This window comes from Malaclemys terrapin, chromosome 2 (genome assembly GCF_027887155.1).
Source record: "Malaclemys terrapin pileata isolate rMalTer1 chromosome 2, rMalTer1.hap1, whole genome shotgun sequence".
Classification (NCBI taxonomy): domain Eukaryota; kingdom Metazoa; phylum Chordata; order Testudines; family Emydidae; genus Malaclemys; species Malaclemys terrapin.
Window position 1 is genome coordinate 65,534,584 of NC_071506.1, and position 26,018 is coordinate 65,560,601.

At 43.7% G+C, this 26,018-nt stretch overlaps 1 protein-coding gene across 4 annotated transcripts in view; it reads right to left on the bottom strand.

Moving 5' to 3' along the window:
* Window positions 1-7,841: 7,841 nt before the first annotated feature.
* The window catches only part of UBXN2B (UBX domain protein 2B), a 31,515-nt gene continuing 13,338 nt past the window's right edge, over window positions 7,842-26,018 (bottom strand). The window contains exons 7-9 of one of the 4 annotated variants that reach the window (XM_054018036.1): window positions 22,597-22,734; window positions 10,699-10,860; window positions 7,846-9,781 (exon numbers count right to left, since the gene is read on the bottom strand). In XM_054018036.1, the coding sequence (XP_053874011.1) occupies window positions 9,619-9,781; window positions 10,699-10,860; window positions 22,597-22,734 (463 nt within the window). In that variant the 3' untranslated portion in view covers window positions 7,846-9,618. Of the gene's footprint in view, window positions 9,782-10,698; window positions 10,861-22,596; window positions 22,735-26,018 lie in introns of all 4 variants that reach the window. The other 3 variants (XM_054018037.1, XM_054018039.1, XM_054018038.1) reach the window with 3 other exon arrangements.

Below are 26,018 nucleotides of genomic sequence, written 5' to 3' on the forward strand. Positions count from 1 at the left end.
AAGAGAAGCACATCAAAATAAAAGAAACGATTAATAGAATATACCGCATCCCTTAGCTTCATTAAAAGAGAAGAAAAGAAAATTGAACATGGTCCTGAAAGCAGGTCTTACCTGTGACCCGACCCTGGTCAAAACTGAGAGCCTTGCATGGCTGATTCTGGAGAGATACTCCCCTCCTAACCCAGACCAGTTTTCTCCAGCTACAGACACACAATTTAGGGATTGGTGAACAGCTGCATTGTCTAGGGGATGCACCAGTGAGGCTAAGAGGACACTTGCATGATGCTAATGGCGGTCTTTCAAATGCTTAACCACCAAACTCAAGTACAGCCTTGTGCAGTTTATTTGGTCTGGCTGTCTCCAGTTTATCCAGGCCTCTTAGTGAAGGCTCCATCACTTTTCCATTGCTGCAAAGTATAAATTATTGATAGAACCCAGATGCTTCATCACAGAGATGAACTCAAAGACAGTTGAAACAGCCAAATTTTGACTTTTTTTGAACCAAAGCCATAAATCAGCCCCAAAGTGCATGACAACTAGCCAAACTTCAACAACACATGCACAAGCCTTGGCAAATCCTGACCGAGTTTAGAAACAAAACCCTAATCCAGATTTGTTTTGCCTGGTTGAGAGTTTTATTACAAAACCAGCATACTGTTTTGATTGCCTTAAACAGAAATACAACATACAGAATGCAGTACAAGAAATAGTATTACTGAATGTCATGTCATTATTATATGGGAAAGGTTATCTGTAAATACTCTGCATAAAGATTTCAGTATTAGTAAAATACAATCTACTTCTCTATGGCCTGGTCTACACTAGGCGTTTATGTCGAAGTTAGCGCCGTTACATCGAATTAACCCTGCACCCGTCCACACCGCGAAGGTATTTAGTTCGACATAGAGGTCTCTTTAATTCGACTTCTGTACTCCTCCCCGACGAGGGGAGTAGCGCTAAATTCGACATGGCCATGTCGAATTACGCTAGGTGTGGATGGAAATCGACGCTAATAGCTCCGGGAGCTATCCCACAGTGCACCACTCTGTTGACGCTCTGGACAGCAGTACGAGCTCGGATGCTCTGAACTGCCACACAGGAAAAGCCCCGGGAAAATTTGAATTTGAATTCCTTTTCCTGTCTGGCCAGTTTGAATCTCATTTCCTGTCTGGACATCGTGGCGAGCTCAGCAGCACTGGCAACGATGCAGAGCTCTCCAGCAGTGATGGCCGTGCAATCTCAGAATAGAAAGAGGGCCCCAGCATGGACTGATCGGGAAGTCTTGGATCTCATCGCTGTGTGGGGCGATGAGTCCGTGCTTTCCGAGCTGCGATCCAAAAGACGGAATGCAAAGATCTACGAGAAGATCTCTAAAGACATGGCAGAGAGAGGATACAGCCGGGATGTAACGCAGTGCCGCGTGAAAATCAAGGAGCTGAGACAAGGCTACCAGAAGACCAAAGAGGCAAACGGACGCTCCGGATCCCATCCCCAGACATCCCGTTTCTACGAGGCACTGCATTCCATCCTCGGTGCGGCCGCCACCACTACCCCACCAGTGACCGTGGACTCTGAGGATGGGATAGTGTCCACGGCTGGATCCTCGGACATGTTAGCGGACGGGGAAGATGAGGAAGGAGATGAGGAGGACGAGGCAGTCGACAGCGCTCACAACGCTGATTTCCCCGACAGCCAGGATCTCTTCATCACCCTTACAGAGATCCCCTACCAACCCTCCCCAGCCGTTACCCCGGACACAGAATCTGGGGAAGGATCAGCCAGTAAGTGTTGTAAAAATCTAAACATTTATTTGTAACAGAACAGGAATATTAACAATTTAAAAAATGGGTTTCTCATGATTAGTTTGATTAGCTTAACGGTTCAGTCATGGGCAGTGCAACTATTGAAAAAAAATCTAGCAATGTCCGGTTTTGCATGATTGTCCTGCCCAAGCCGCTCTACTGGTTAGTCACTGCTACAGCAGCTACAGTAAAATGCGGTCTATATGTCCGGGGATGGAGCAGAAATCCTCCTGTGACATCTCGAGGAAGCTCTCCTGGAGGTAATTGGAAATCCGCTGCATTAGGTTCTTGGGGAGAGCGGCCTTATTGGGTCCTCCGTAGTAGGACACGTTGCCACGCCACGAGACTATCAAGTACTCTGGAATCATTGCTCTGCACAGCATGGCGGCATACGGCCCTGGTCTTTGCAGGCTTTCCCGGAGCATTCTCTCTTTCTCGCTGTCAGAGATCCTCATGAGGGTGATGTCGCTCATGATGACCTGCTTTGAATGAGGTAGGGGAATGTTAGTGTTGGGACTGCTTTGCCGTTCCTTTACAGAACTGTAACCGCTGGTTTGCAGCCACGCGGTGGAGGCGGGAGAGGGGCAGCCGAAAGGGATCGTTCCCGGGGACAGCCGCGAGGGTGTGGGACAGGAGCAGACTTCCTGCTTGCCGAATTGCTGGCAGCAGGGACCGACATTGATTTCAATGTGAAATGAGGCCATTGCTAATATTAAAGTTTTAAGCTGCCACAAGTCTACGGCTTACCATGTCTGCCTGCAACAGAAATTCCGTTCTCCTGAGAGGCTTCTCAAATGTGCTGTAGAAGACCCCAGGCACTGAATGCGAAGGCCGAGAATTCGACCTTGTGCTGAGTGCGCATGTGAGAGGTGCTGTGCATGGTCTTGTTAACAGAGAAAGACTATGTTCTTTGTTCACAACTACATTTATCTTTCTGAGGAATTCACTCCCTTTTTCCCATTCCCACAGCCCCATCTGCGACTGTCTCACAACCTAGCCTGTCATCACACTCCCAGAGGCTAGCGCGGATTAGGCATAAGAAGAAGAGGACACGGGAGGACATGTTCTCGGAGCTTATAGCCTGCTCCAGAGCCCAGGCAGCACAGCAGACCCAGTGGCGGGAGAACTTGACCCGAATGCACCAAGCCAACATGGATCGGGAGGAGAGGTGGCGTCAGGAAGACCAGCAGGCGACTCAAACCCTGCTTGGACTAATGAGGGAGCAAATGGACACGCTCCGGCGCCTTGTGGATGTTCTGCAGGAACGGAGGCAGGAGGACAGAGCCCCGCTGCAGTCCATCTCTAACCGCCCTCCCCCGCCACCAAGTCCCATACTCCCCTCACCCAAAGTGCACAGAAGGAGAGGCGGCAGAGTCCCTGCTAACTCTCACTCCACCCCTGCAGAGAGCTCGAGCAGCAGAAGGCTCTCATTCCCCAAAATTTGACAAGTTCTTTCCTTCCCGCCTGACACAAGCCCCCGTCCAAGTTTCACTTTCCCAGTTCCATGTTTGGTTGATAATAAAAAATACGTTTCTGTTAACTACTGTTTCCATCATGTTCTTTTGCAGGAGGGGGGGATAGGGGGTTGGTAATTCGACAGGACAGTCACCTTTGGCAGGGTATATAGTCGGGGGCAGGCACAGCAGCAGGGCACATACATAGTGCAGTGATGCAGTGACTAGTTACCCTGGTTAGTCTGGGAGGTTGTTTTCATGTTATGTGGTGGGGGGTGGGTTGCTCTGTGACTTTGTGGCAGGGGAGGGCAGTTACAGATCTTAAGCGGCGGTCCTTAGGCAGGATCACAGAGCCACACAGCAGGGGATCTGTAACCATCCTCCCCCTGCCACAAAGTCACATAGACCCCCCCATACACACAGTCCCTATCAGGAGGGGTGACAGGCTCCGTTGAAACAACCATCCCACCGCAGCGGAGCCTGTCAATCCTTGAGTTTAGAAGCTGCATTCGCGCCACTACAGTACACCCGCTCCGCACCACAGTCTGCGTCCCAGTTTTAAAAAATTCCCGCGAATACAGTATTAAAGAAAACGGTGTGCTTTAACAAAGTAGAACTATTTTTATTTTGAAACGTGTGTTGGAAGTGGGGTGAAGGGGGTATGTAACTGGATAGGATAGTCAACATTAACTGGGCAAAGAAATGGGGGCAGGTTTAGCTTCTCAATACACAAACTTTAAAGTCACAGGTTACCCTGCTCACTCAGGAACTTTGCTTTCAAAGCCTCCCGGATGCACAGCGCTTCCCGCTGGTCTCTTCTAATCGCCCGGCTGTCTGGCTGTGAGTAATCAGCAGCCAGGCTATTTTCCTCAACCTCCCACCCCGCCATAAAGGTCTCCCCCTTGCTCTCACAGAGATTGTGGAGCACACAGCAAGCTGCAATAACAATGGGGATATTGGTTTCGCTGAGATCACAGCGAGTCAGTAAGCTTCTCCATCTCCCCTTGAGACGGCCAAAAGCACACTCCACCACCATTCTGCACTTGCTCAGCCGGTAGTTGAAGAGTTCTTTTTCAGTGTCCAGGGCGCCAGTATAGGGCTTCATGAGCCAGGGCATTAGCGGGTAGGCTGGGTCCCCGAGGATGACTATAGGCATCTCCACATCCCCAAGAGTTATTTTGTGGTCCGGGAAGTAAATACCTTGCTGCAGCCGTCTAAACAGACCAGAGTTCCTGAAAACACGAGCGTCATGAACCTTGCCCGGCCATCCCACGTAGATGTTGGTAAAACGTCCCCTGTGGTCCACCAGTGCTTGCAGCACCATGGAAAAGTAGCCCTTTCTGTTAATGTACTGGCTGGCCTGGTGTTCCGGTGCCAGGATAGGGATGTGAGTTCCATCTATGGCCCCACCGCAGTTTGGGAATCCCATCGCTGCGAAGCCATCTATGATCGCCTCCACGTTTCCCAGGGTGACTACCTTTGGCAGCAGTACATCAACGATTGCCTTGGCTACTTGCATCACAACAACCCCCACGGTAGATTTGCCCACCCCAAACTGGTTCGCGACTGACCGGTAGCTGTCTGGCGTTGCAAGCTTCCACAGGGCTATGGCCACTCGCTTCTGGACAGTCAGGGCTGCTCGCATCCGGGTGTCATTGCGCTTCAGGGCATGGGACAGCAACTCACAAAGTTCCAGGAAAGTTCCCTTCCGCATGCGAAAGTTTCGCAGCCACTGGGATTCATCCCAGACCTGCAGCACTATGCGGTCCCACCACTCAGTGCTTGTTTCCCGTGCCCAGAATCTCCTTTCGACGGCATCAACATGACCCATTGCCACCGTGATGTTCTCGGCGCTGGGTCCCCTGCTTTCTGAGAGGTCTGTGCTACTCTCAGACTTCAGGCCATCACCGCGTTGACGTAGCCTCCTCGCCTGACTTTTCTGCATCTGCCTCAGGGAAAGGTGTATGATAAGTTGCGAGGCGTTGAGAGCGGCCACAACTGCAGTGATGGTTGCAGCAGGCTCCATGCTCGCAGTGCTGTGGCGTCCGCGCTGTCACTGACTAGAAAAGTGCGCGAACTGATTTCCCGCCGGCGCTTTCAGGGAGGGAGGGCGGGAGTGATGGACGGATGACGACAGTTACCCAAAAGCACCCTGGACACCTTTTTTTTACCCAGAAGGCATTTGCGGCTCCACCCAGAATTCCAATGGGCAGCGGGGACTCCGGGAACTGTGGGATAGCTGACCACAGTGCACCACTTCCAATGTCGACGCTTTCCCCGTTAGTGTGGACTCACAAAGTCGAATTACTGTCCTTAGTGTGGACACACACGTTCGACTTTGCAATATCGATTCCAAAAATTCGATTTAAGTAAAATCGAACTACTCTCGTAGTGTAGACAAGGCCTATGATAGAGTTAAACCTCTATCACACCACCTTTTAAAGAGGGTAATTACTCTAACTGAATAGTCTCTGAAAAGTACAGTATCTGAGTTTGCAGCAGATGGGGCTTTAAGAACTCTACTCCATGCACCACAGTTCTAGGAAAAGTCATAAAATGAAACTTGTTTGTAATTCACCTTGGCCACTCCTGAAGGTCATTTGGAAATCACTAACACCAGGTCATCACTACCTGCTCTGTTTGCGCAGTAGATTGGGTAATAGCTGCCTGTATGGGCTTTCAGGCAAACAGACCTTGCCAGGTTGGCATTTTCTGAATTTTTATGGGCTGAGCTAAACAATCACTTCAAAAGAGTAAAAAATAAATAAATAAAGCAAATGGACAAACATTTTGGTTTATTGGAGAGCGTCACAGAGACAGCTCTTGGAGTACAATATACACTGTTGTTGGCTAATTTTGCTTGCTCATTAACAGCTATGGGTGGAGAAACCAAATAAAAAATTTATCAAACTGTATTGTTTAATAATTATATTTTAGTAGCATCCAGAGGTCCCAATCAGAACATGCAGAGCCACTGTGCTAGGTAGGTACACTGTACAAACACATACAAAGACCTGTAGAAAGGCCCAGGTCCTCAAAGATATCAATGGTGGTGGGGCCATACAGTTGACAATCCAAACTCCCAGTCCTGCAAACATGCCTGATTTATGCATGGAAGTGGTCCCATCAATTTTAATGGAATTACTCATGTGTGTCAACTTTTGTATGTGTGTAAGTGTTTGCAGGATCAACATCTATGGAGACAGCATGAATGTTGAGCCTATTCAGAAAGTCAGGTATAGCTGAATATCCACCAGAAAATATTTGTCATGTCTGGAAATAGTCAGTGTGGAATTGAAAAGAGATTTGGAAAGTAAAACTTCTATTGAAATATCTTACCTGTATGGTGTTCAAAATCCTCTCAAATTTGTCTCCTGTCAAAGGTTGCCTGACCTATTATATAATATAAAATAAAATATACAGCTCTGAACAGCTATCTACTTATATTTTTAATGTAGTCCACACAGTTTTACAAGAAGGGATAAAACCAAGCAGAGCCTTCCTCACCACCTCTAAGGCTGAGATCTGAGAACAATATTTGCTTTGATTGGCAACAACAGAAATCTAATAAGTACTATATCAGCAAAGCTCTTGCCCTGCTTACACACCAGTGGGGATCAAAGTCCAGTTTTACTGGATTAACTAAAACAAAATTAAGTATCAGCTGTCAAGTGAGCTGTAACAAGGTGGAAAACCAGCACCGTATAGCCTGGAGTACAAAATGTATCTAACAGGGTTTATTGCCATCCAACAATGCCAAAAATGCTTTTTAAATTAAATTTAAAAAATGTTTTGGGCAGCCATCTTTTAAAATAACTCAAAAGAGCTTCTTTCAGCCAAGGTTTTCCCTTGTGTATGTAGAGGGTCTGGTTGCTATAACAGGCAAGGTTGAGAAAGTGAGATTTTGTAGATGGCACTTCTCACATAGCACCTAATCCAAATGTGTTTCAGAGCAGAAGTACATGAGACTAATAATAAAGGGAGTTGGATTCCTTAGCAGCTTGGCACCTATGACTAGATGTTGCTAAGCACACTGCTAGCCAGGGTAAGGAGAAACAAGGTGTGGTGTGCAGGGGACTGCACAGATGCATGACCAGAGACCATTGCATGCACCTTCCCCCAGCCTGAAAACCTTAGGGGGGATGGGCAGGTATTGTGTCTATTTTTGCCTGGGTTGGGAGTCGCAATCAAAAATTGTAACTCGGGGGGGTGGGGGGGGAAGAGGGGGTGTCAGCTCAAAAAGTTTAAAAACTGCTGCCTGAATACCTCCAAAGATATAATTAATAAATACAAATGCATGTTGTATTTTCTCTGAGCTCTTTAATCGTGAAGTAAAGACTTGTACCCAGATGTTACAAAGCTCTTACATTAGAAGTTCACTGGCTATTTAAAATAAAGAAAGGGTGACAACATGTAGTTAGGTCTTTGAACAACCCTGAAAAATGAAAACCTATTTCTTTTATGCAACCACTGTTCCTTATGCATCAAAGTAAGCTGTTTAATTTGTTATTACCTGTGCACTGCTTATATTTTATTAAGGATGGACGTGAAGCTAATCCTTGAATCCAAACATGCCCAAAGTTTGGAGTGGTTCAGAACCATATCAGAACTCTGACTTGGAAATCTATATTTTATGTACCAAGTATTTAGGTCTAGTATTTAAAATAATTGTTTTAAACATATATTTCCTTCCTCCCTCACCTCACATACACAACACTCACCATGCAAAACACACAAACAACTGCTTCTTTGTCACAACATAAAAGAGAATAATAGAATATGAAAAAGTTGTCTGGGACATTTTTAGCTTAAAGTCTTTTCTTTATTGATTAGCACACACAATGTATTTGTATTTGTGATTGTTTAAATCATGCAGATATTTGTCTTACAAACCATTTGACCTCATATATTCTTGCAAATGATTGAAAATTAGTTATAGTTGGAAATGTCTGCTTTGAGGTAAGAATTTAAAATAAATTCTACTGACCAAGGGTGAGCTAAGTATAGTGAATTAAGTTTTCAAGTTTTTGGGAAATAATATTAAAGATAACATTCTATACATATTGGCACATGGGATGCAGCCCATTCGCCTCATCTAAGGTTTGATCCTCTCTTTTGACACACAGTATGCAGATTTAGAATATCTGTGGCTGTGTAAGTACAGGAGCCCATTTTCTATTTCACACTATTCTATCTGCTCAGCAGAATGCAGGATTAAACTCTTTGAAAAAAAATATATTTTCAAATAATTGCCATGGTTTAATCACGCAGCTGCCAGTGAGAATAAAGAAAATTGCATAACTAAATCCCCATTGCACTACTTTAAAAATATAACTCTTTTGGCCAAAATACAAACTATGAAGAGCTAAAGTCGAGGTACAAAACTGCATGCACAACTGCACATCTTCTTTTGTGTATTCAAGTGACTGCATAAAGAAGTCTTGTGTTTGTGCACACAAATGTTATTTGGGCACCTAAATAACTGCTTACGCATGGAATTGTGTATCTGCATAGGTCTCAATTGAACATGGGTGTTTGAATGTGATCATCAAGCCATTTCTTTTGAAAATGTGGAGCTTGATGTTTGTCCATTGGTTGCTATTACTCTCTACTATTTCTGTTTCAAGTAAATTCTTTCCAACATGAGAATTACAACTGGAGCATGAGTGAGAAAAATATTAAATATGAGTGAGAACAATATTAAATATAATCAGAAAAGGCTGAGATTTGTTTTTCCTTTGTTACTGATCCATTCATAGTGAAGGTTATAGGATAATTTACAGGAAAATATTTATAGGTTAATTACATAAAATAATTATACTGCACCAACAAAACACTACAAACAGAATATTTTAAAATCATATTAGGGCATGTACACATGTCAACTTACAAAGAGAATACTTGAAAATCTATGTGCTAAGGGAAATAAACATATCTCAACCTACTGAGTTAAGTGTTCAAAAGGCTGTTTGTCACTGCAGCATAAATCATTTCCTTAGTGCAAGACTTACCAAGTGTGTAAAAAGACACGGACTCCCTGAAAAAACTGCTTTTCTGCCCTAAAAATATCTGAATAATAAAGTGATAGCTGTGTTTCTCAAGTAGCTTATTAGTTTTTGCTGAGTTTTGGAACGTATCAATTTATACAAGCTTAGTTTTAAAACTGTAAAAACACTCTAAAATCTGATTCAAATATGCTATCATTGGAAGACAGAACAGAAATAAAAACAAAAAACTGATCTGTACAAGTGAAAGAAGATGTTGATTTGATTCCCTCCCTCTGCACCACTGGAAGCATCCTTGTATGACAGTTTGGCACAATACCTATCCCCAAAAGCTATATTGCACTGACAGGTGCAAGATTACTTTAGTTGTTGAAGAATCACAGTGTTAAGTATATCTGCTTCTTGTAGTGTCAGACTTTCATCTGTTAGCTCTTTATTTGGAAATGTAGTCACAAGAACAAAGTCAGCTGCTGCAAATGCAGGATGGGACTGGATAATAAAGTCTCGAATATCCATAATCCTGTTGGAATAAATATAATGGTATTATATAAACACTGAAAATTACTAATGATTTAATTTATACAGGAATCAGCTGCCAACACCAGTAAAGGTAAAAAATTTGAATACTGCAAATACAGCATGCACTCCCACACCCCAGGTGAGTGCCCTATGCACCAGGCATTGACTATTCTGGAGTGCATCTCTTTCCGGCTCTTTCCAACTACCTAAAATGTCACTGTTTTGTCCATATGCAGAATGGAAGTGTTTTTGAAACCTCAACAATTTTAACAGGACAGGAAATTTGTTTCCTGCACAGCTCTATTCCCAACCTGCCAGCATCACCATTATTTTAATTGGACTGAGCTTCAGCCAACTTGCTCTCACCAAATACTGGGAAAGAAGAGAGGTTGTACTATTAATGTCTGCTAAAATAAAGAGCCCTAGCATTGTTAGTCCCTCTGCTCACTGATTGCACCACAGCCAAAACTGTCTCACTCTGCCCATCATAGCTCTCACATAAATGTAGAGCAGGAAATGTGACAACAGCATAACATTGCCAAACTTGGAACAAATGCACCCTTAGAACGGATAAGCAATTGCTTAACACCACACATCAACCAGCCAAACAAAAGTGCTTCTCAAAGCTATATCCAAACTAAAAAGCCAGAATACGAGTATGCATGATGAAAGTTATATAAATTTAACAGTTACCAAATGCCTGAATCTGATCACCTCGAAAAGTGTTATTCTACATCTAGTGTTCCTCTACTGCAAACGTTCATAATTAATAACCTGCTTATACACTTTACCTGTTTTACCATCATTCTTGCCTTTTTATATGCCAGCTGCTAGTTTAGTTCCTTTTCTATCTACTAGATACAAAACAATCTTACTGAAAGAAGCGTGGTTACTTGTATCTCTATGGCATTAGTTTACCTGTGTGTTTGATTGAATCTTTGTATCAAACGGCTTCCATCCGCTAGCCTAATCTGAATTTTAGTTGTTGCAATGGAGTCATCAATCAGAACAGTTGCATTAAGAATGGATTTATCCTCTTCTTCTGGGGAAGAAGGTGTACTGACAATTTCAGGTGTGAGGCTAAAGGATTGAAGTATAGGTGTTACTGAAAGAAAGCACAACTGAAAAGATGCATTCTAGAACATTTCTTATCTTTCTTTTCTATCTGAAACCAGTATCATGCACTGTATACTAATTGACTTGAGTATTGAAAAGTGTCAAAATTGTTTGCATTAATATATGGATAAGATTTTATATATGTGCATTTTAGTTACACAAGAACATTTTCTCCATACATGAGATTTCTTGTACATTATTTTTTATATACAGGACTATTTCATGTAGGGATATAAATATTGTTTAAAAAGTTAACTGTTTAAACAATAAAAAATATTTCATTTAAATGGTTAACAGATTAAAGGGCCGGGGCTGGCGCTGGGATTAATGGTTAAGGTGGGTTAACCGGTAAAACTAATGCTTACAGGTTAACCGGTAAACATTTTACATCCCTAATTTAATGCACATCACTACTATAAAAGGGAAGGCTAATACAGTTGCATAATTTTATATATATGGAGAGAGGATCATAAAACAACATTTTTGTGTATGTTAATACTAGAGCATGAAACAACATGTGCACGATTTTAATTTTATTCATTGTACCTTTTGGGCCATATTTGGAGATAATGTAAGTGGTTATGTAAATTATACATTGGCAGTTGGCCCGAAGTGCTTCAGTTTATGCTTTCATACACCCTGTTGACTGTGCCTGCTACAACCTTTCTCAGTCTCTTCACCCTCTCAGGATATTATTTATGCTGATTTACTGATATTTAATTTACACCCACCATTTAAGTCACCTCTGAATTTGGCATTTTACACACAAGAATGCGGATTAGTATAGGGATAGGTAAATCTATTGTAATTTAGGCCCTGGCCCTGCCCCTTTCCCACCCGGCCCCGCCCCAACCCCGCCCCTTCCTCGCCCCAACTCCGCCCGTTCCCCAAAGTCCCCGCCCTAACTCCCCCTCCTCCCTCCCAGCCACGCGAAAAGGGCTGCCCGAGCACTACCGGCAACACGGTTTGCCGGGCAGCCTTCAGACCCTGCGCCCCCGGCCGGCGCTTCCCCAGCACAGCTGGAGCCCGAGAGGGGAAGTGCCCAGCCGGGGACGCAGGGTCTGGAGGCTGCCCGGCAAACCAGTGAAGCCAGTAGCACTCGGGCTTCGGGCAGCCCCTATGCCTCCGGACCCTGCACCCCCGGCCGGGCACTTTCCCTCCCGGTCTCCAGCTGCTCTGCTCCTCCCCTGACTCTTCTGCTCTGTTTAAGAGCCAAGCTGCCTGAGCCAGCGCTACCGGCTTCAGGCAGCCCCCTTGCCTCCGGACCCTGCGCCGCCAGAGCAGAGCAGCTGGAGCCTGGGAAGGGAAGTGCCCGGCCGGCGGCTCGGGGTCCGGAGGCACGGGGCTGCCCCAAGCTGGTAGCGCTGGCTCGGGCAGCTTGGCTCTTAAACAGAGCTGAAGTCTGAGTCAGGGGAGGAGCAGAGCAGCTGGAGCCCGGGAGGGGAAGTGCCCGGCTGGGGGCGCAGGGTCTGGAGGCTGCCCGGCAAACCATGAAGCCAGTAGCGCTCGGGCTTCGGGCAGCCCCTATGCCTCCGGACCCTGCACCCCCGGCCGGGCACTTCCCCTCCCAGGTTCCAGCTGCTGTGCTCCTCCCCTCACTCAGACTTCGACTCTGTTTAAGAGCCAAGCTGCCCAAGCCAGCACTACCAGCTTCGGGCAGCCCCCATGCCTCCGGACCCCAGCCGCCGGAGCAGAGCAACTGGAGCCCGGGAAGGGAAGTGCCCGGCCGGCGGCTCGGGGTCCGGAGGCAAGGGGGCTGCCCGAAGCCGGTAGCGCTGGCTCGGGCAGCTTGGCTCTTAAACAGAGCTGAAGTCTGAGTCAGGGGAGGAGCAGAGCAGCCACGGGAGAGGAAGTTCCCGTCCGGTATTTTTCCCGGACATGTTCGGCTTTTTGGCAATTCCCCCTGGACGGGGGTTTGATTGCCGAAAAGCCGGACATGTCCGGGAAAAATCGGACGGATGGTAACCCTAATTAAAATGTTTGTAAATGCAAATAGCCAAATCTGAATTTAACTGGCCCTTAGCAGCACATTTTCTTCATGTGTGCAACCCATCCATTTAGTGCTTGAGAAATTCCATGATTTTTTAAAAAGGCACTAAACATATGAAGAAATGTAAATTTGTATACTACAAACTAAACTGTTTTGTATTAGAAATTAAGAGCTATTTATACATCCTTGAGTGATGAGATGCAAATTTTGTAAGACTGGAAACTAACATCATTAGAACATAAAAAAAAAAAAAAAAAAAAAAATCTAAGGACAGCATAAAATCATTTTTTCTAATGTGGAGTATTCTACTACTTATATATAATATGTGTATCTACACACACACACACACGCACAAAATATGTAGGGAATACATGATGGTTTATCCGCATGAGTTTGACATGGGCATATTGCTCAGAAGAGGTTAAGCCATGAGTTCTAAAACATGCATGTTGTCCAGGGTTGAGAAAACTTTTATATCACAATGTGATACATTGTGCGTGCGATTTGAAACATAATGATCCAGATTCTCAGCTTGTGTCAACTGGCATCACTGTTCAAAATCAACAGAACTATGCAGATTTACACAAGTTAAGAATCTGGCCTTGTAAGGCCCTTTCATATCCCTCCATCTGGAAAACCAAATTCCTTTGTTACAATGAGTCCACAGTGTAAAGGGGTCAGAGGAAGCCAAAGATCATAAGCCACAAACCATCTGACAGTGACCTAAAATAGATTTTCAAGGGCAGGAAGAATGCTAGAAGCTGATAGTTTCTCCTTTCCAATGATATAAAACTTCTGCTTCTAACTCTGCAGGGCTGAAAGATCACATTTTTTATGGAGAGAAAAGTTGTTACTGGCCTAGGACTAAATCTTGCCTCTCCAGGGTGTAATTTTGCAGGAAAGGAAGAGAAATCATTTGGCTGGAAGGTTAATATTTAAAAAAAATAAAAGCTATTTAAAGCTGAGTAAGGGTTTGTGATATAAGATTAAGTCCAGGGAGATGGAAGATAAGTGAGGGGAGCAAAGACACAGTTTAAACAAATTTATAAAATAGTTCTGAAATGTATCACATGGAAACCACTTCCACATACATAACATATATGTACTATGCCCTCTACTTAGCAGGAAAGGAGAGCTAATGGATGACAACAAGAAGGCTGAGGTGTTTAATGCATAGTTTGCTTCAGTCTTCATTAAAGGTAAATTGTGATAAGATACTTTAAACAATATTAACTACAAGGGGAAGGAACACAAGCTAAAATAGGGAAATAACAGGTTAAAAAATATTTAGATATGCTAGATATATTCAAGTAAGCAGGGCCTGATGAAATTCACCTTAGGAACTAGCTGAAGCAATCTCGGAACCATTAGTGATTATTTTTGAGAACTCATGGAGGATCAGTGAGGTCCCAGAAGACTGAACAAGGGTAAATATAGTACCTATCTTTAAAAGGGGGAACAAAGACAACCTGGGGAATTATAGACCAGTCAGCCTAACTTCAATACCTGGAAAGATACTGGAACAAATTATTAAACAATCAATTTGTAAGCATGTAGAGGATAATTGGGTTATAAGAAATAGCCAATTGTCAAGAACAAATCATACCAAACCAACCTAATTTCCTCCCTTGACAGGGTTGCTAGACAAATGGACAGGGGAAAAGCAGTAGATGTAATATATCTTGATTTTAGTAAGGCTTTTGACACAGTCCCACGTGACGTTCTCAAAAGCAAAAAGGGAAATGTAGTCTAGATGAAATTACCATAAGGTGGATGCAAAACTGATTGAAACACTGTATTGAAGGAGTAGTTATCAGTGGTTTACTCTCAAACTGGAGGGACAGATCTAGTGTGGTCCACAGGGATTTATGATGGGTCCAGTACTAGTCAATATTTTTATTAATGACTTGAGAGTATGCTTACAAAATTTGCAGGTAACTCCAAGCTGGGGGTGGCTGCTTGCACTTTGGAAGACAGGATTAGAATTAAAAATGACCTTGACAAATTGGAGAATTGGTCTGAAATCACCAAGATGAAATTCAATAAAGACAAGTGCAAAGCACTACACTTAGGAAGGAAAAATCAAATGCCCATATACAGAATGGGGAATAACTGGCATGGCGGTAGTACTGCTGAAAAGGATCTGGGGGTTATACTGGATCACAGACTGAATGAGTCAACAATGTGATGCAGTTGTGAAAAAAGCTAATATCATTCTGGGGTGTGTTAACAGGACTGTCATGTGTAAGACATGGGAGGTTATTCTCCTGCTCTATTCAGCATGGGTGAGGTCTCAGCTGGAGTACAGTGTCCAGTTCTGGGGGCCTCACTTTAGCAGAGATGTGGGCAAAATAGAGAGAGAGTCCAGAGGAGTGCAACAAAAATGATAAAAGGTTTAGAAAACTGGACCTATGAGGAAAGGTTAATAAAACTGGAACTGTTTAGTCTTGAGAAACGAAGACTGAGGGGCGGTGGGACCTGAAAACAGTCTTCAAATATGTTAAGGGCTGTTATAAAGAGCATGGTGATCAATTGTTCTCCAGGTCCACTGAAGGTAGAACAAGAAGTAACAGACTTAATCTACTGCAAGGGAGATTTAGGTTAGATATTATGAAAAGCTAATTAGAAGGATAGTTAAGTACTGGAATAGGTTACCGACACAGGTTGTGGAATCCCCATCATTGGAGGTTTTTAACAGGTTAGCCAAACACCCGTTTGGTATAACTGGTTCTGCCTCAGCACAGGTCCCTTCCAGTCCTACATTTCTATGATTCTACAGCTAACCCAAGTAATACTTTTATACTTGTCTAATTTTAAGAAGTACCCACCCAATTCCCTTCAAACTTAACTTAATTTACCCATTGACAATATACAAAAATTTCACTTGACATCATTTTAAGGAAATCTGTAATGTAGAAATAGGTGTTTATAATGGAATATTTCCTGGAGGTTTAATTAGATCACCTCTAGCACAACTCTTCCTCCACTCATGCTTCAGTACTAAGATGATGGAATGGACTGTGCATGCACAATCGAGATTCCTGCTATATATTACTGCCTAATAAAATGTGTTGAACCATATATAAACAACACATTATTTAGTGTAGGTTCTGTGGTCTTTAGAGACCAAAGTACAAGTAGCTTTTCTAACACCACACTGCAGGTCCATTTATTTTTCTTAAAAGATTCACCTGCCTTGGGAAGAAAGAGGTGCACTCTCCTCCTCTAGCACAGGACCAGCTATAATTTGGTACTAAATGAAGTAGCAGGGATTAGGAAGTGATGAAGAGCGTTAAGCGTTAGGTAATTTTCCCCTTCTATCTACAGATACACCTCTACCCAGATATAACGCGACCCGATATAACACAAATTCAGATATAACGCGGTAAAGCAGTGCTCCTGGGGGGGCGGAGCTGTGCACTCCAGCGGATCAAAGCAAGTTCGATAGAACGCGGTTTCACCTATAACGTGGTAAGATTTTTTGGCTCCTGAGGACAGCGTTATATCGGGGTAGAGGTGTATTTTTTCTGATCACGATCGAATAAAACCTGAGTCCAAAATTGAACTCCATTTAAGTCAACGTGGTTACAACATGATAAATTTGGCCCATAATCCTTAACAAGTAGTGGAAGCTAGGAGAACTGGGGATGCAATGCAGGAGGAAAACAGATCTGAAATTCTTGGAAGAATAAAAATATCTTTCTGGTGCCAACAGCTGGTAAAACACAGAGCTTGAGACAGTCTTGATGAAAATTATGAAAGTATTTTCTAAAATGGAAGAAAAATCATTCTGGTTTAAGATATTTGAGTGGCATGAAATGTGCAAAGATGCTGGGGACAGAGAAAGCGAGAGAGAACATTACTCAAATTTGTCAGTAATCAGACATGGATTATAGCTTATACCAGTGGTGGGCAACCTGAGGCCCGTCAGGGTAATCTGCTGGTGGGCCACAAGACAGTTTGTTTACATTTGCATGGCCACCTGCAGCTTCCAGTGGCCGCAGTTTGCCATTTCTGGCCAATGGGAACTGCGGGAAGTGGTGTGGGCCGCAGGAACATGCTGGCTGCCGATTCTCGCAGCTCCCATCGGCCAGGAATGGCGAACTGCAGCCACTGGGAGCTGCAGACGGCCGTACAAATGTAAACAAACTGTCTGGGCGGCCCGCCAGCGGATTACCCTGACAGGCTGCGTGCAGCCCGTGGGCCGCAGGTTGCCCACGACTGGCTTATATTGAAAGCTCCAAATCAAAAACTCATGCAATTAATAAAACCCGCTTTTGACACTTACATCCCACACACCTTACCTGCAAATGAAAGGTTTTTCAGCAAATTCATTTGAATATGTCAGTTAAGTGCAAAGAAGGAAGACTTGGAGAGTGAAAAACTGAAGAGGAGTTTTGAATCAACAACAACATGTAGCTATTGCCTGTTATAATCAAACAAATCTGCGTATGTGATCTTAGATATGTTGTATATTTATTTTATACTGTAATAAGATCTATTTTAACTATGTTAAAATAGAATTAAGCTATTTCCAAAAAGGCATCAGAATTGCTTTGCTGACAAAATTAATACACATTATATAACATGGTGAGCATCAAGCAGTTGAGGTATTTACTATTCAACTGCTAGGCATTATTGAGTAAGTCTATAAGGCTGCTCTGGAGCCTATGAATCTGTGTTACATAAAAGCTTGATGACAGAATGTTACAAGTATATTTGTTGCTGCTTATTCTTGCTGAGTTACCTTGAACAGTTTTTTAGAGCCTTGTCTAAAAAGTTATAGTATCTCAAGTCTGATTAGGGATGCAAGCTGACGGTCACATCTCAGATGCTCAGTCACTAGAACATATTTTGCAGTTGCACTATTATGTAACTGTTTAGAATTTTATAATCCACATATTCTTGCCCCCAGATACCAGACTAAGCAATTCAAAGGCAGATGTCAGATTCTTTAACATTATTGCTTATGTTTCAACTACTATTATCTATGTACTATTATCTATGTACTTCAGCTTTTTGTGGCAGCATTTGAAGTTCTCACCAGAATTTCATTGGAATTAAGGTTTTAACATCATGCAATTTATTGTTCGTATTCATTTTGTGTCAAATAAATCAAGTGGGATTCTCAAATGAATCTCTCTTCTGTTTAAAGGATACTAGACCTGTCAATAGTGTAGCTGGGAGTCTTATAATCAAAGGTGTTACCAGTTCATATATTATATCACAATATTTCTGCCACTGGCATTTCAGCCAATAGATGCTTTAATTGCTGCCATACAGAAATCCCATCAGGAACTTGGTCAAGTATCAGACTATGAAAATGTTCATGGCTAAAAGCAGAAAATGACAGAGAAGAATGGTGGTTGGATGGCTCAGGGAATTAGTAATGGAATATACAGTTTGCTATTTATACTGATCATTGGATCAAATACAGACCAAGTACCAACAGCTATAAGGTTGAATGAATTAGCGGTCTCAGTCAAATTCCTATTGAACTGGTGCCTTCCTTAAAATCTCCAACAAAGTAGGCGAAGTTTTTGGCAGTCTCACGTGAGACAGCAAGGAATTAACAATGCTCAAGACTTAAGTGTGAAGGACTTTGTTCTCACCCACAACTATTTCACATTTGGGGACAATATATACCTTCAAGTCAGCGGCACTGCTATGGGTACCCACATGGCCCCACAGTATGCCAACATTTTTATGGCTGACTTAGAACAACGCTTCCTCAGCTCTCATCCCCTAACGCCCCTACTCTACTTGCGCTACATTGATGACATCTTCATCATCTGGACCCAGGGAAAAGAAGCCCTTGAGGAATTCCACCATGACTTCAACAATTTCCATCCCACCATCAACCTCAGCCTGAACCAGTCCACACAAGAGATCCACTTCGTGGACACTATAGTGCTAATAAGCGATGGTCACATAAATACCACCCTATACCGAAAACCTACTGACTGCTATACTTACCTACATGCCTCCAGCTTTCATCCAGACCACATCACACGATCCATTGTCTACAGCCAAGCTCTAAGATACAACCACATTTGCTCCAACCCCTCAGACAGAGACAAACACCTACAAGATTTCTATCAAGCGTTCTTAAAACTACAATACCCACCTGCTGAAGTGAACAAACAAATTGAGAGCAGGAAGAATACCCAGAAGTCACCTACTACAGGACAGGCCCAACAAAGAAAGTAACAGAACGCCACTAGCCGCCACCTTCAGCCCCTAACTAAAACCTCTCCAGCGCATCATCAAGGATCTACAACCTATCCAGAAGGACGATCCCTCACTCTCACGGAACTTGGGAGACAGGCCAGTCCTCGCTTACAGACAGCTCCGCAATCTGAAGCAAATACTCACCAGCAACCATACACCACACAACAAAAACACTAACCCAGGAACCTATCCTTGCAACAAAGCCCATTGCCAACTCTGTCCCTATTCAAGGGACACCATCATAGGACCTAATCACATCAGCCACACCATCAGGGACTCGTTCACCTGCACATCTACGAATGTAATATATGCCATCATGTGCCAGCAATGCCCCTCTGCCATGTACATTGGCCAAACTGGATAGTGTCTACGTAAAAGAATAAATGGACACAAATCAGACGTCAAGAATGATAACATTCAAAAACCAGTCAGAGCACACTTCAACCTCCCTGAACACTCAATTACAGACCTAAAAGTCGCAATTCTTCAACAAAAAAAACTTCAGAAACAGACTCCAACGAGAAACTGAAGAACTGGAATTAATTTGCAAACTAGACACCATTAAATTAGGCTTGAATAAAGACTGGGAGTGGATGGGTCATTACACAAACTAAAAACTATTTTCCCATGCTAATTTTCCCCCTTCTGTTACTCACACCTTCTTGTCAACGGTTTCAAATAGGTCATCCTGATTATCACTACAAAAGTTTTTTTCCTCCTGCTGCTGATTAATCAATTAAGGTGGGCTGTCTCGTTATAGTTGGTATGGCAACCCGCATTTTTTCATGTTTTCTCTCTCTATATATATCTTCCTACTGTATTTTCCACTGCATGCATCTGATGAAGTGGGTTTTAGCCCATGAAAGCTTATGCCCAAATCAATTTGTTAGTCTCCAAGGTGCCATAAGTACTCCTTGTTCTTTCTTTTTTTTTTTAAATGTATAAACTGTAGTCCTTCCGGATCAGGGTTGAGGCATATTGGCAAGATGGCATGAGGAATCCTATACTGCGGCTCCCAACATTCTACTCATTCAGACAATAAAAGAAGGGCGTCAATCTGCATGGCAATCAATCCATTACTTTTAATTAGCTACATTTCCTTAATAACGGAAGGACAGGTCTATGTATAAATTAATTTATCAAGTGTCTAGGTAAACTGATCTGGCAGATTGGAATGACATTCCACTATGAATGTCAAATTCCACTTCATCGTACTCTAGAAACAGTAATAAAGCAGCAAGTTTAAATCTGAATAGAATAATCTTAACATAATCGCTTATATTTTTCCCCAATGATTATAGGCAGAACTGATAGCACCACCCTTTGTTAATGTTGCCCCAAAACGTTCCATTATTAGGGTGACCATATATCTCGTTTTGGTTGGGACAGTCCCCTTTTTAAGCCCTATCCAGGATGTCCTGACATTTTTGGCAAAAGCGTGCATTTGTCACAAAAGCAAATGGGACAAATGCAGTTTTGCCAAAGCAGAGGAAAAGATTTTGGGGGGTGGGCAGAGGGAGTGACGACATCAGATGTCAGACCTTGGGCTGTCAGCCCCAGCCCTGGGTGGTGGGGCTAGGGTTGTCATACCTGTGCTGGGGGGAGGGGGAAAAGGCTGGGGTGAGCCCCACATGGGGGGCGGTGGGGAGGGTTGTGTGGAGTGGTGGTGGAAGGCTCGCTATGTCAAACCTGGGCAGTGGGGCTCAGGCTTCAGCCCCAGCCCTGGGTGTTGGAGCTAGGTCTGTCAGCCCTACCCTGGGAGGGAAAGGCTAGGGCAAGCCCCACATGGGAGAGGGGGAGAGACGCTCCGGCTGTCAACCCCGGGCAGCGGGGCTCAGGCAAGCCCCATGTGGTGTCCCGTTTTCCCTTTGGGAAATATGGTCACCCTATCCATTATAAGATCTTGTTTTTAGTTGCCTATAAAACTTAGTCAAATGTTAAGCATTCAGGCTGAAATGTTCTATGCTGGGTGTCCACTTCAGGCTGAATTTTTTGTAAAATTTTAGCAAAAATGGTTGAGCCACATCTGAGAATAAAGATAAGGGTAAACTATGTTGTTTTGCCAGTGTTAAAAAAAAATCTTATAACTATGGAAACTCCATGCTTTGAAGCAGGGATGTGAAATTTGGCTGGGGTATCACCCTGGTTTCAAGGATGCAGCTTCTGCTGTTCCCATGAAAAAAACCCCTACATTTGACCAATTTATCCAAAAATGAGTATGTGATTATGTAATTAAGCAGGGCTGCCAGAGATGGGAGGAGGGGGAAGGGGAAGGGGCAGTTTGCCCCAGGGCCCCTGTTTGAGAGGGCCCACAAAATGACAAAGGGATGGCCAAGCCAAATTTGAGTGAAGAGGTGTTGCAACATGGTGAACGGGATTGCAATGTCACTCAGGTTTGATGCCTGCCATCAATAATGCAGGGAGCGAATTGCCCATCTCAGTCAGGCCCAGAACCCAGTGTCACCGTTCTTGGCATCATCATGCCAGGCTTGAGGCGGCCTACCATGCTGAAAGGCCAGAGGAAGGAGTAAGGTCAGGGATACCACTCCGGCTAGTGGCAGGGCTAGAGTTCAGAGAGAGGCAAGACTGGCTAAATGCAGAGAAGAGCATCCCTTCCAGTGGGGAATGCAGCAACCACACAGGCCTGGGGCCTCACTGACCCCTCTTCTCCATCCTCTCCCCTCCTCTTAGGCTAGGTCTACACTACCCGCCTGAATCGGCGGGTAGAAATCGACCTCTCGGGGATCGATTTATCGCGTCCCGTCGGGACGCGACAATCGATCCCCAAATCGGCGCTCTTACTCCACCAGCGGAGGTGGGAGTAAGCGCCGCCGACAGAAAGCCGCAGAAGTCGATTTTGCCGCCGTCCTCACAGCGGGGTAAGTCGGCTGCGATACGTCAAATTCAGCTACGCTATTCACGTAGCTGAATTTGCGTATCTTAAATCGACTCCCCCCTGTAGTGTAGATGTACCCATAAACTCTTTCATTTCCATGGTAATTTTTTTTTTTATTTGGATGGGGACATCAGTTTCAGATTTTGAACCTGACCCCCAAAACACTCTCTGCAGCCTTGAAAACTGTAAAATAAGGCATGCACACAATGGGACAGAATTACATTGCAAAGGCAACCTTAATTCTGGGATCTTCTAACTCTTAAGTTTGGACATATTTGACTTGTGATATTTTGGATGAATAAAGTATTTGTTTTCACTACATTCTCTGACCAAGACTGATCAGTAAACACTTCTGGTATTAATTACTGTTAAGTGGAAAGTGCACTGAGTTACTTCTCCAGAAGTCTCCGATGACTCAATTAAAATCAGTGTCTGAAAGCACTATTTCAAATAGCATCATAGAAAACATTACAAAAGTAAAATGTATCTTTTTCAGCCATCCTGAGCTCTACTCTTCTGTCATGTGCATGTGTAATTTGCAATTAAAGAGAAGAGAACATTCATTTGTTAAATTTATTTTTACCTTCCAAGCTTTTGTCCTTCTCCACTGAACGCTTTGAATTTCAGTCTAGGCTTTTCATATTCCTGTTCTTGGTGGTCTTCCATATCCAAGTTAACTTGGCCACCATGCACCAACCGTTGAAGTTCCAAAGGAATCTCTCTTAAATGCAAAAAAATAAACCATTTTAGCTGTCTCCTTAAAGTACGCAGTAGAAATTCCCAATTACAGTACAGTAAAACATTTCAGTATGGATCCTACAAGAGCCTAAACAATATTTTAATAAAGAGTAGAAACTAGTGCACTATCGTATCAAAATGCAGAGGAATCCAATTGCGCCTACTTCTTCTAGAAGCTAGACTAGACTAAAGACTAATGGATGTATAAATGTAGTTCATTATTAAGTCACAAGTTGAAATCTAGGGTGCACTGATACAATGAATGAGTGTACCATCTTAATAGCCACATTTTGCAAATGATGTTCAAACAGATGAAGTTACTGGGGAGTTCTGTGTTAAAAAAAAGTGAGATGGAATATTGCCCATACTTAGATATTTTTAATATTTTGGTTGAGAATTTAAAAAATAATCAAGAGGAAAAGAATTTAGAAATAATGTCTAAAAATAGTTGCTAGAATGATAATATTATATTATAATTTTTCACTTATCAAACATTTTAAAAGTTTTCTCAAGTAATCTCTAATGCAGGGGCGGGGAACCTTTTTTCTATCAGGGGCCACTGACCCACAGAAAAAAAAATCAGTCACACACCACACACAGCCCCGCCAGAGGGAGGGGGGAAGAGGGGAAAGGGTAAGGGGGCGTGGAGGCTCGGGGCTTCCCCTACTCTCTGGGGTGGGGCCAGAAATGAGGGGTTCAGGGTGCAGCAGTGGGCTCTGGGCTGGGACAGGGGGTTGGGGTGTGGGAGGGGGTGAGGGTTCTGGCTGGGGATGCAGGCTCTGGGGTGGGGCTGGGGATGAGGAGTTTGGGGTGTAGGAGGGGGCTCAGGGCAGGGGAACGGGGTTGGGGGTGCACGTGGTGTCTAAGAGGGAGTTAGGGTGCAGGAAGGGGGGTTTTGAACTGGGTGCGGGTAGGGATGCAGGCTCTGCGAGAGAGTTTGGGTGCGGGAGGGAGCTGAGACCTCGGGGTTGGGGTGCGGGGTCTGGGAGGGAGTTAAGGTGTGTCAGGGGGCTTGGGGTGCAGGCTCTGACCGGGTGGCACTTACCTGAGGCGGCTCCTGGTTGGCTGTGCAGTGGGGCTAAGGCAGGCTTCCTGCAGGCCCTGGCCCCACGCTGCTCCCGGAAGCGGCCGGCATGTGTGGCCCCGAGGTGGAAGGGCGGTCGGGGCCTCTGCACAGAGCATGCTGCCCATGCCCGCAGGAGCCGCGCCCACAGCTCCCATTGGCTACAGTTCCCAGCCAATGGGAGTTGTGGAGCTGGTGCTGGGGGCAGCATGTGGAACTTCCCTGATCGCCCCTCCACCCAGGAGCTGTGGGGGTGAGTGGGAGGGGAGGGAGCCGAGGTTCAGGGTTTCTGGCCCACGGCATGGAGACTTGCTGCGGGCTGGATTAAATTAAGTAACGGGCTGAATCTGGCTTGTGGGCCGGAGGTTCCCCATCCCTGCTCTAATGCAATACATTTTTTTTGCCTATCAATCACAGTCCTTAACAGGGATCATAATCCAATTCAGGTGAGGAAAAACGCCTTGAGAAATAATCAACTGATTTGATTATTATATTGCAGTAGTACCCAGGGCCCTCAATTAGTAACATCACCCCACTGTGCTAGGTGCTGTACAAATACATACAAAGACACAACCTCTACCCTGAAGATCTTACAATCTTTGGCCTGGTCCACACTAAGCCCCCAGTTCGAACTAAGATACGCAACTTCAGCTACATGAAGAACGTAGCTGAAGTCGAAGTATCTTAGTTCCAACTTAAAGGTACTTACCGCAGGTCTACACATGGCAGGCAGGCTCCCCCGTCGACACCGCCTACTCCTCTCGCAGAGCAGGATTACCGGCGTCGACGGCGAGCACTTCCGGGATCGATTTATTGCGTCTAGATAAGACGCAATAAATCGATCCCAGGAGATCGATTGCTGGCCGCCGAACCAGCGGGTAAGTATAGACGTACCCTCAGACAACAATAAATATGTAAAAGGTGGAGGAAAGAGGGATGCAATCTAATATATACATATATTCATATACAATAAGAGATATAAAAACTACTTTGGATTGTTATTGAGCAGAACCCGTCATCAGCATGGACACATGTCCCCTGCAATGGTGGTTGAAGCATGAAGGGACATATGAATCTTTAGCGCATCTGGCACGTAAATATCTTGCAATGCTACCTACAAAAGTGCCATGCAAATGCCTGTTCTCACTTTCTGGTGACATTGTAAATAAGAAGAGGGCAGTGTTATCTTCTGTAAATGTAAATAAACCTGTTTGTCTTAGCAATTGGCTGAACAAGAAGTAGGACTGAGAGGACTTGTAGGCTTTAAAATTTTACATTGTTTTATTTTTGAATGCAGTTTTTTTGTACATAATTCTACATTTGTAAGTTCAACTTTTATGATAAAGAGATTGCACTACAGTACTTGTATTAGGTGAATTGAAAAATACTATTTCTTTTGATTTTTTACAGTGCAAATACTTGTAATCTAAAATAAATATAAAGTGAGTTGTGTACACTTTATATTCTGTGTTGTAATTGAATATATTTGAAATGTAGAAAACATCTAAAAATTTAAATAAATGGTATTCTATTATTGTTTAACAATGCGATTAAATCGCATGATTAAAAAAATTAATTGCTTGGCGGCCCTAATTAAAACATTATTTATGTTAAGGAATAAACACACCTGTTTTGCTCAGCCTAGCATAATATGAATATTCAAAAAGAAGGAGGCATTTGTTGCAGTGAATAACCCATGAATTATTTTGAATCACAGCTGGCACTTCTGAGCCTAGTGCTGGAGGTGGCCATCATATTGAAGTATTATGTTATTTGTGGCACAGGCCAGGTGGAGACCCAATCTTAGCATTTGACTACACTTCACAGGTTGTGTGATTTGTAAAGTGCTCTAACATGCTGCACTCTAACTCCTCTACGCCAGCAGAGTCTACATGGTCTAAAAGGAAAATAGTTCACATTAACATAGTCCGATGAGAATTAGGCACCTTTTAGAGTGAATCAGCAGGTCTCCAAGGAGTAGTTAGAGCATTTTATAAATCCCACCCTCTGGCACATTTTGCCAGTGCTATGTACATAGGCCCTAAGCGACTGAACTTATGTACAATTTGCTTTAATAGTGTTTAACCGTCATAAAAATATGGTAAACATAATATTTTAATAATAAAACTTCAGATATTTTCTTCTGACTGTAAAAAGCATAGATGTGCACCTGTATTTTGATCCATTGCAAAGAGGTCCCTATG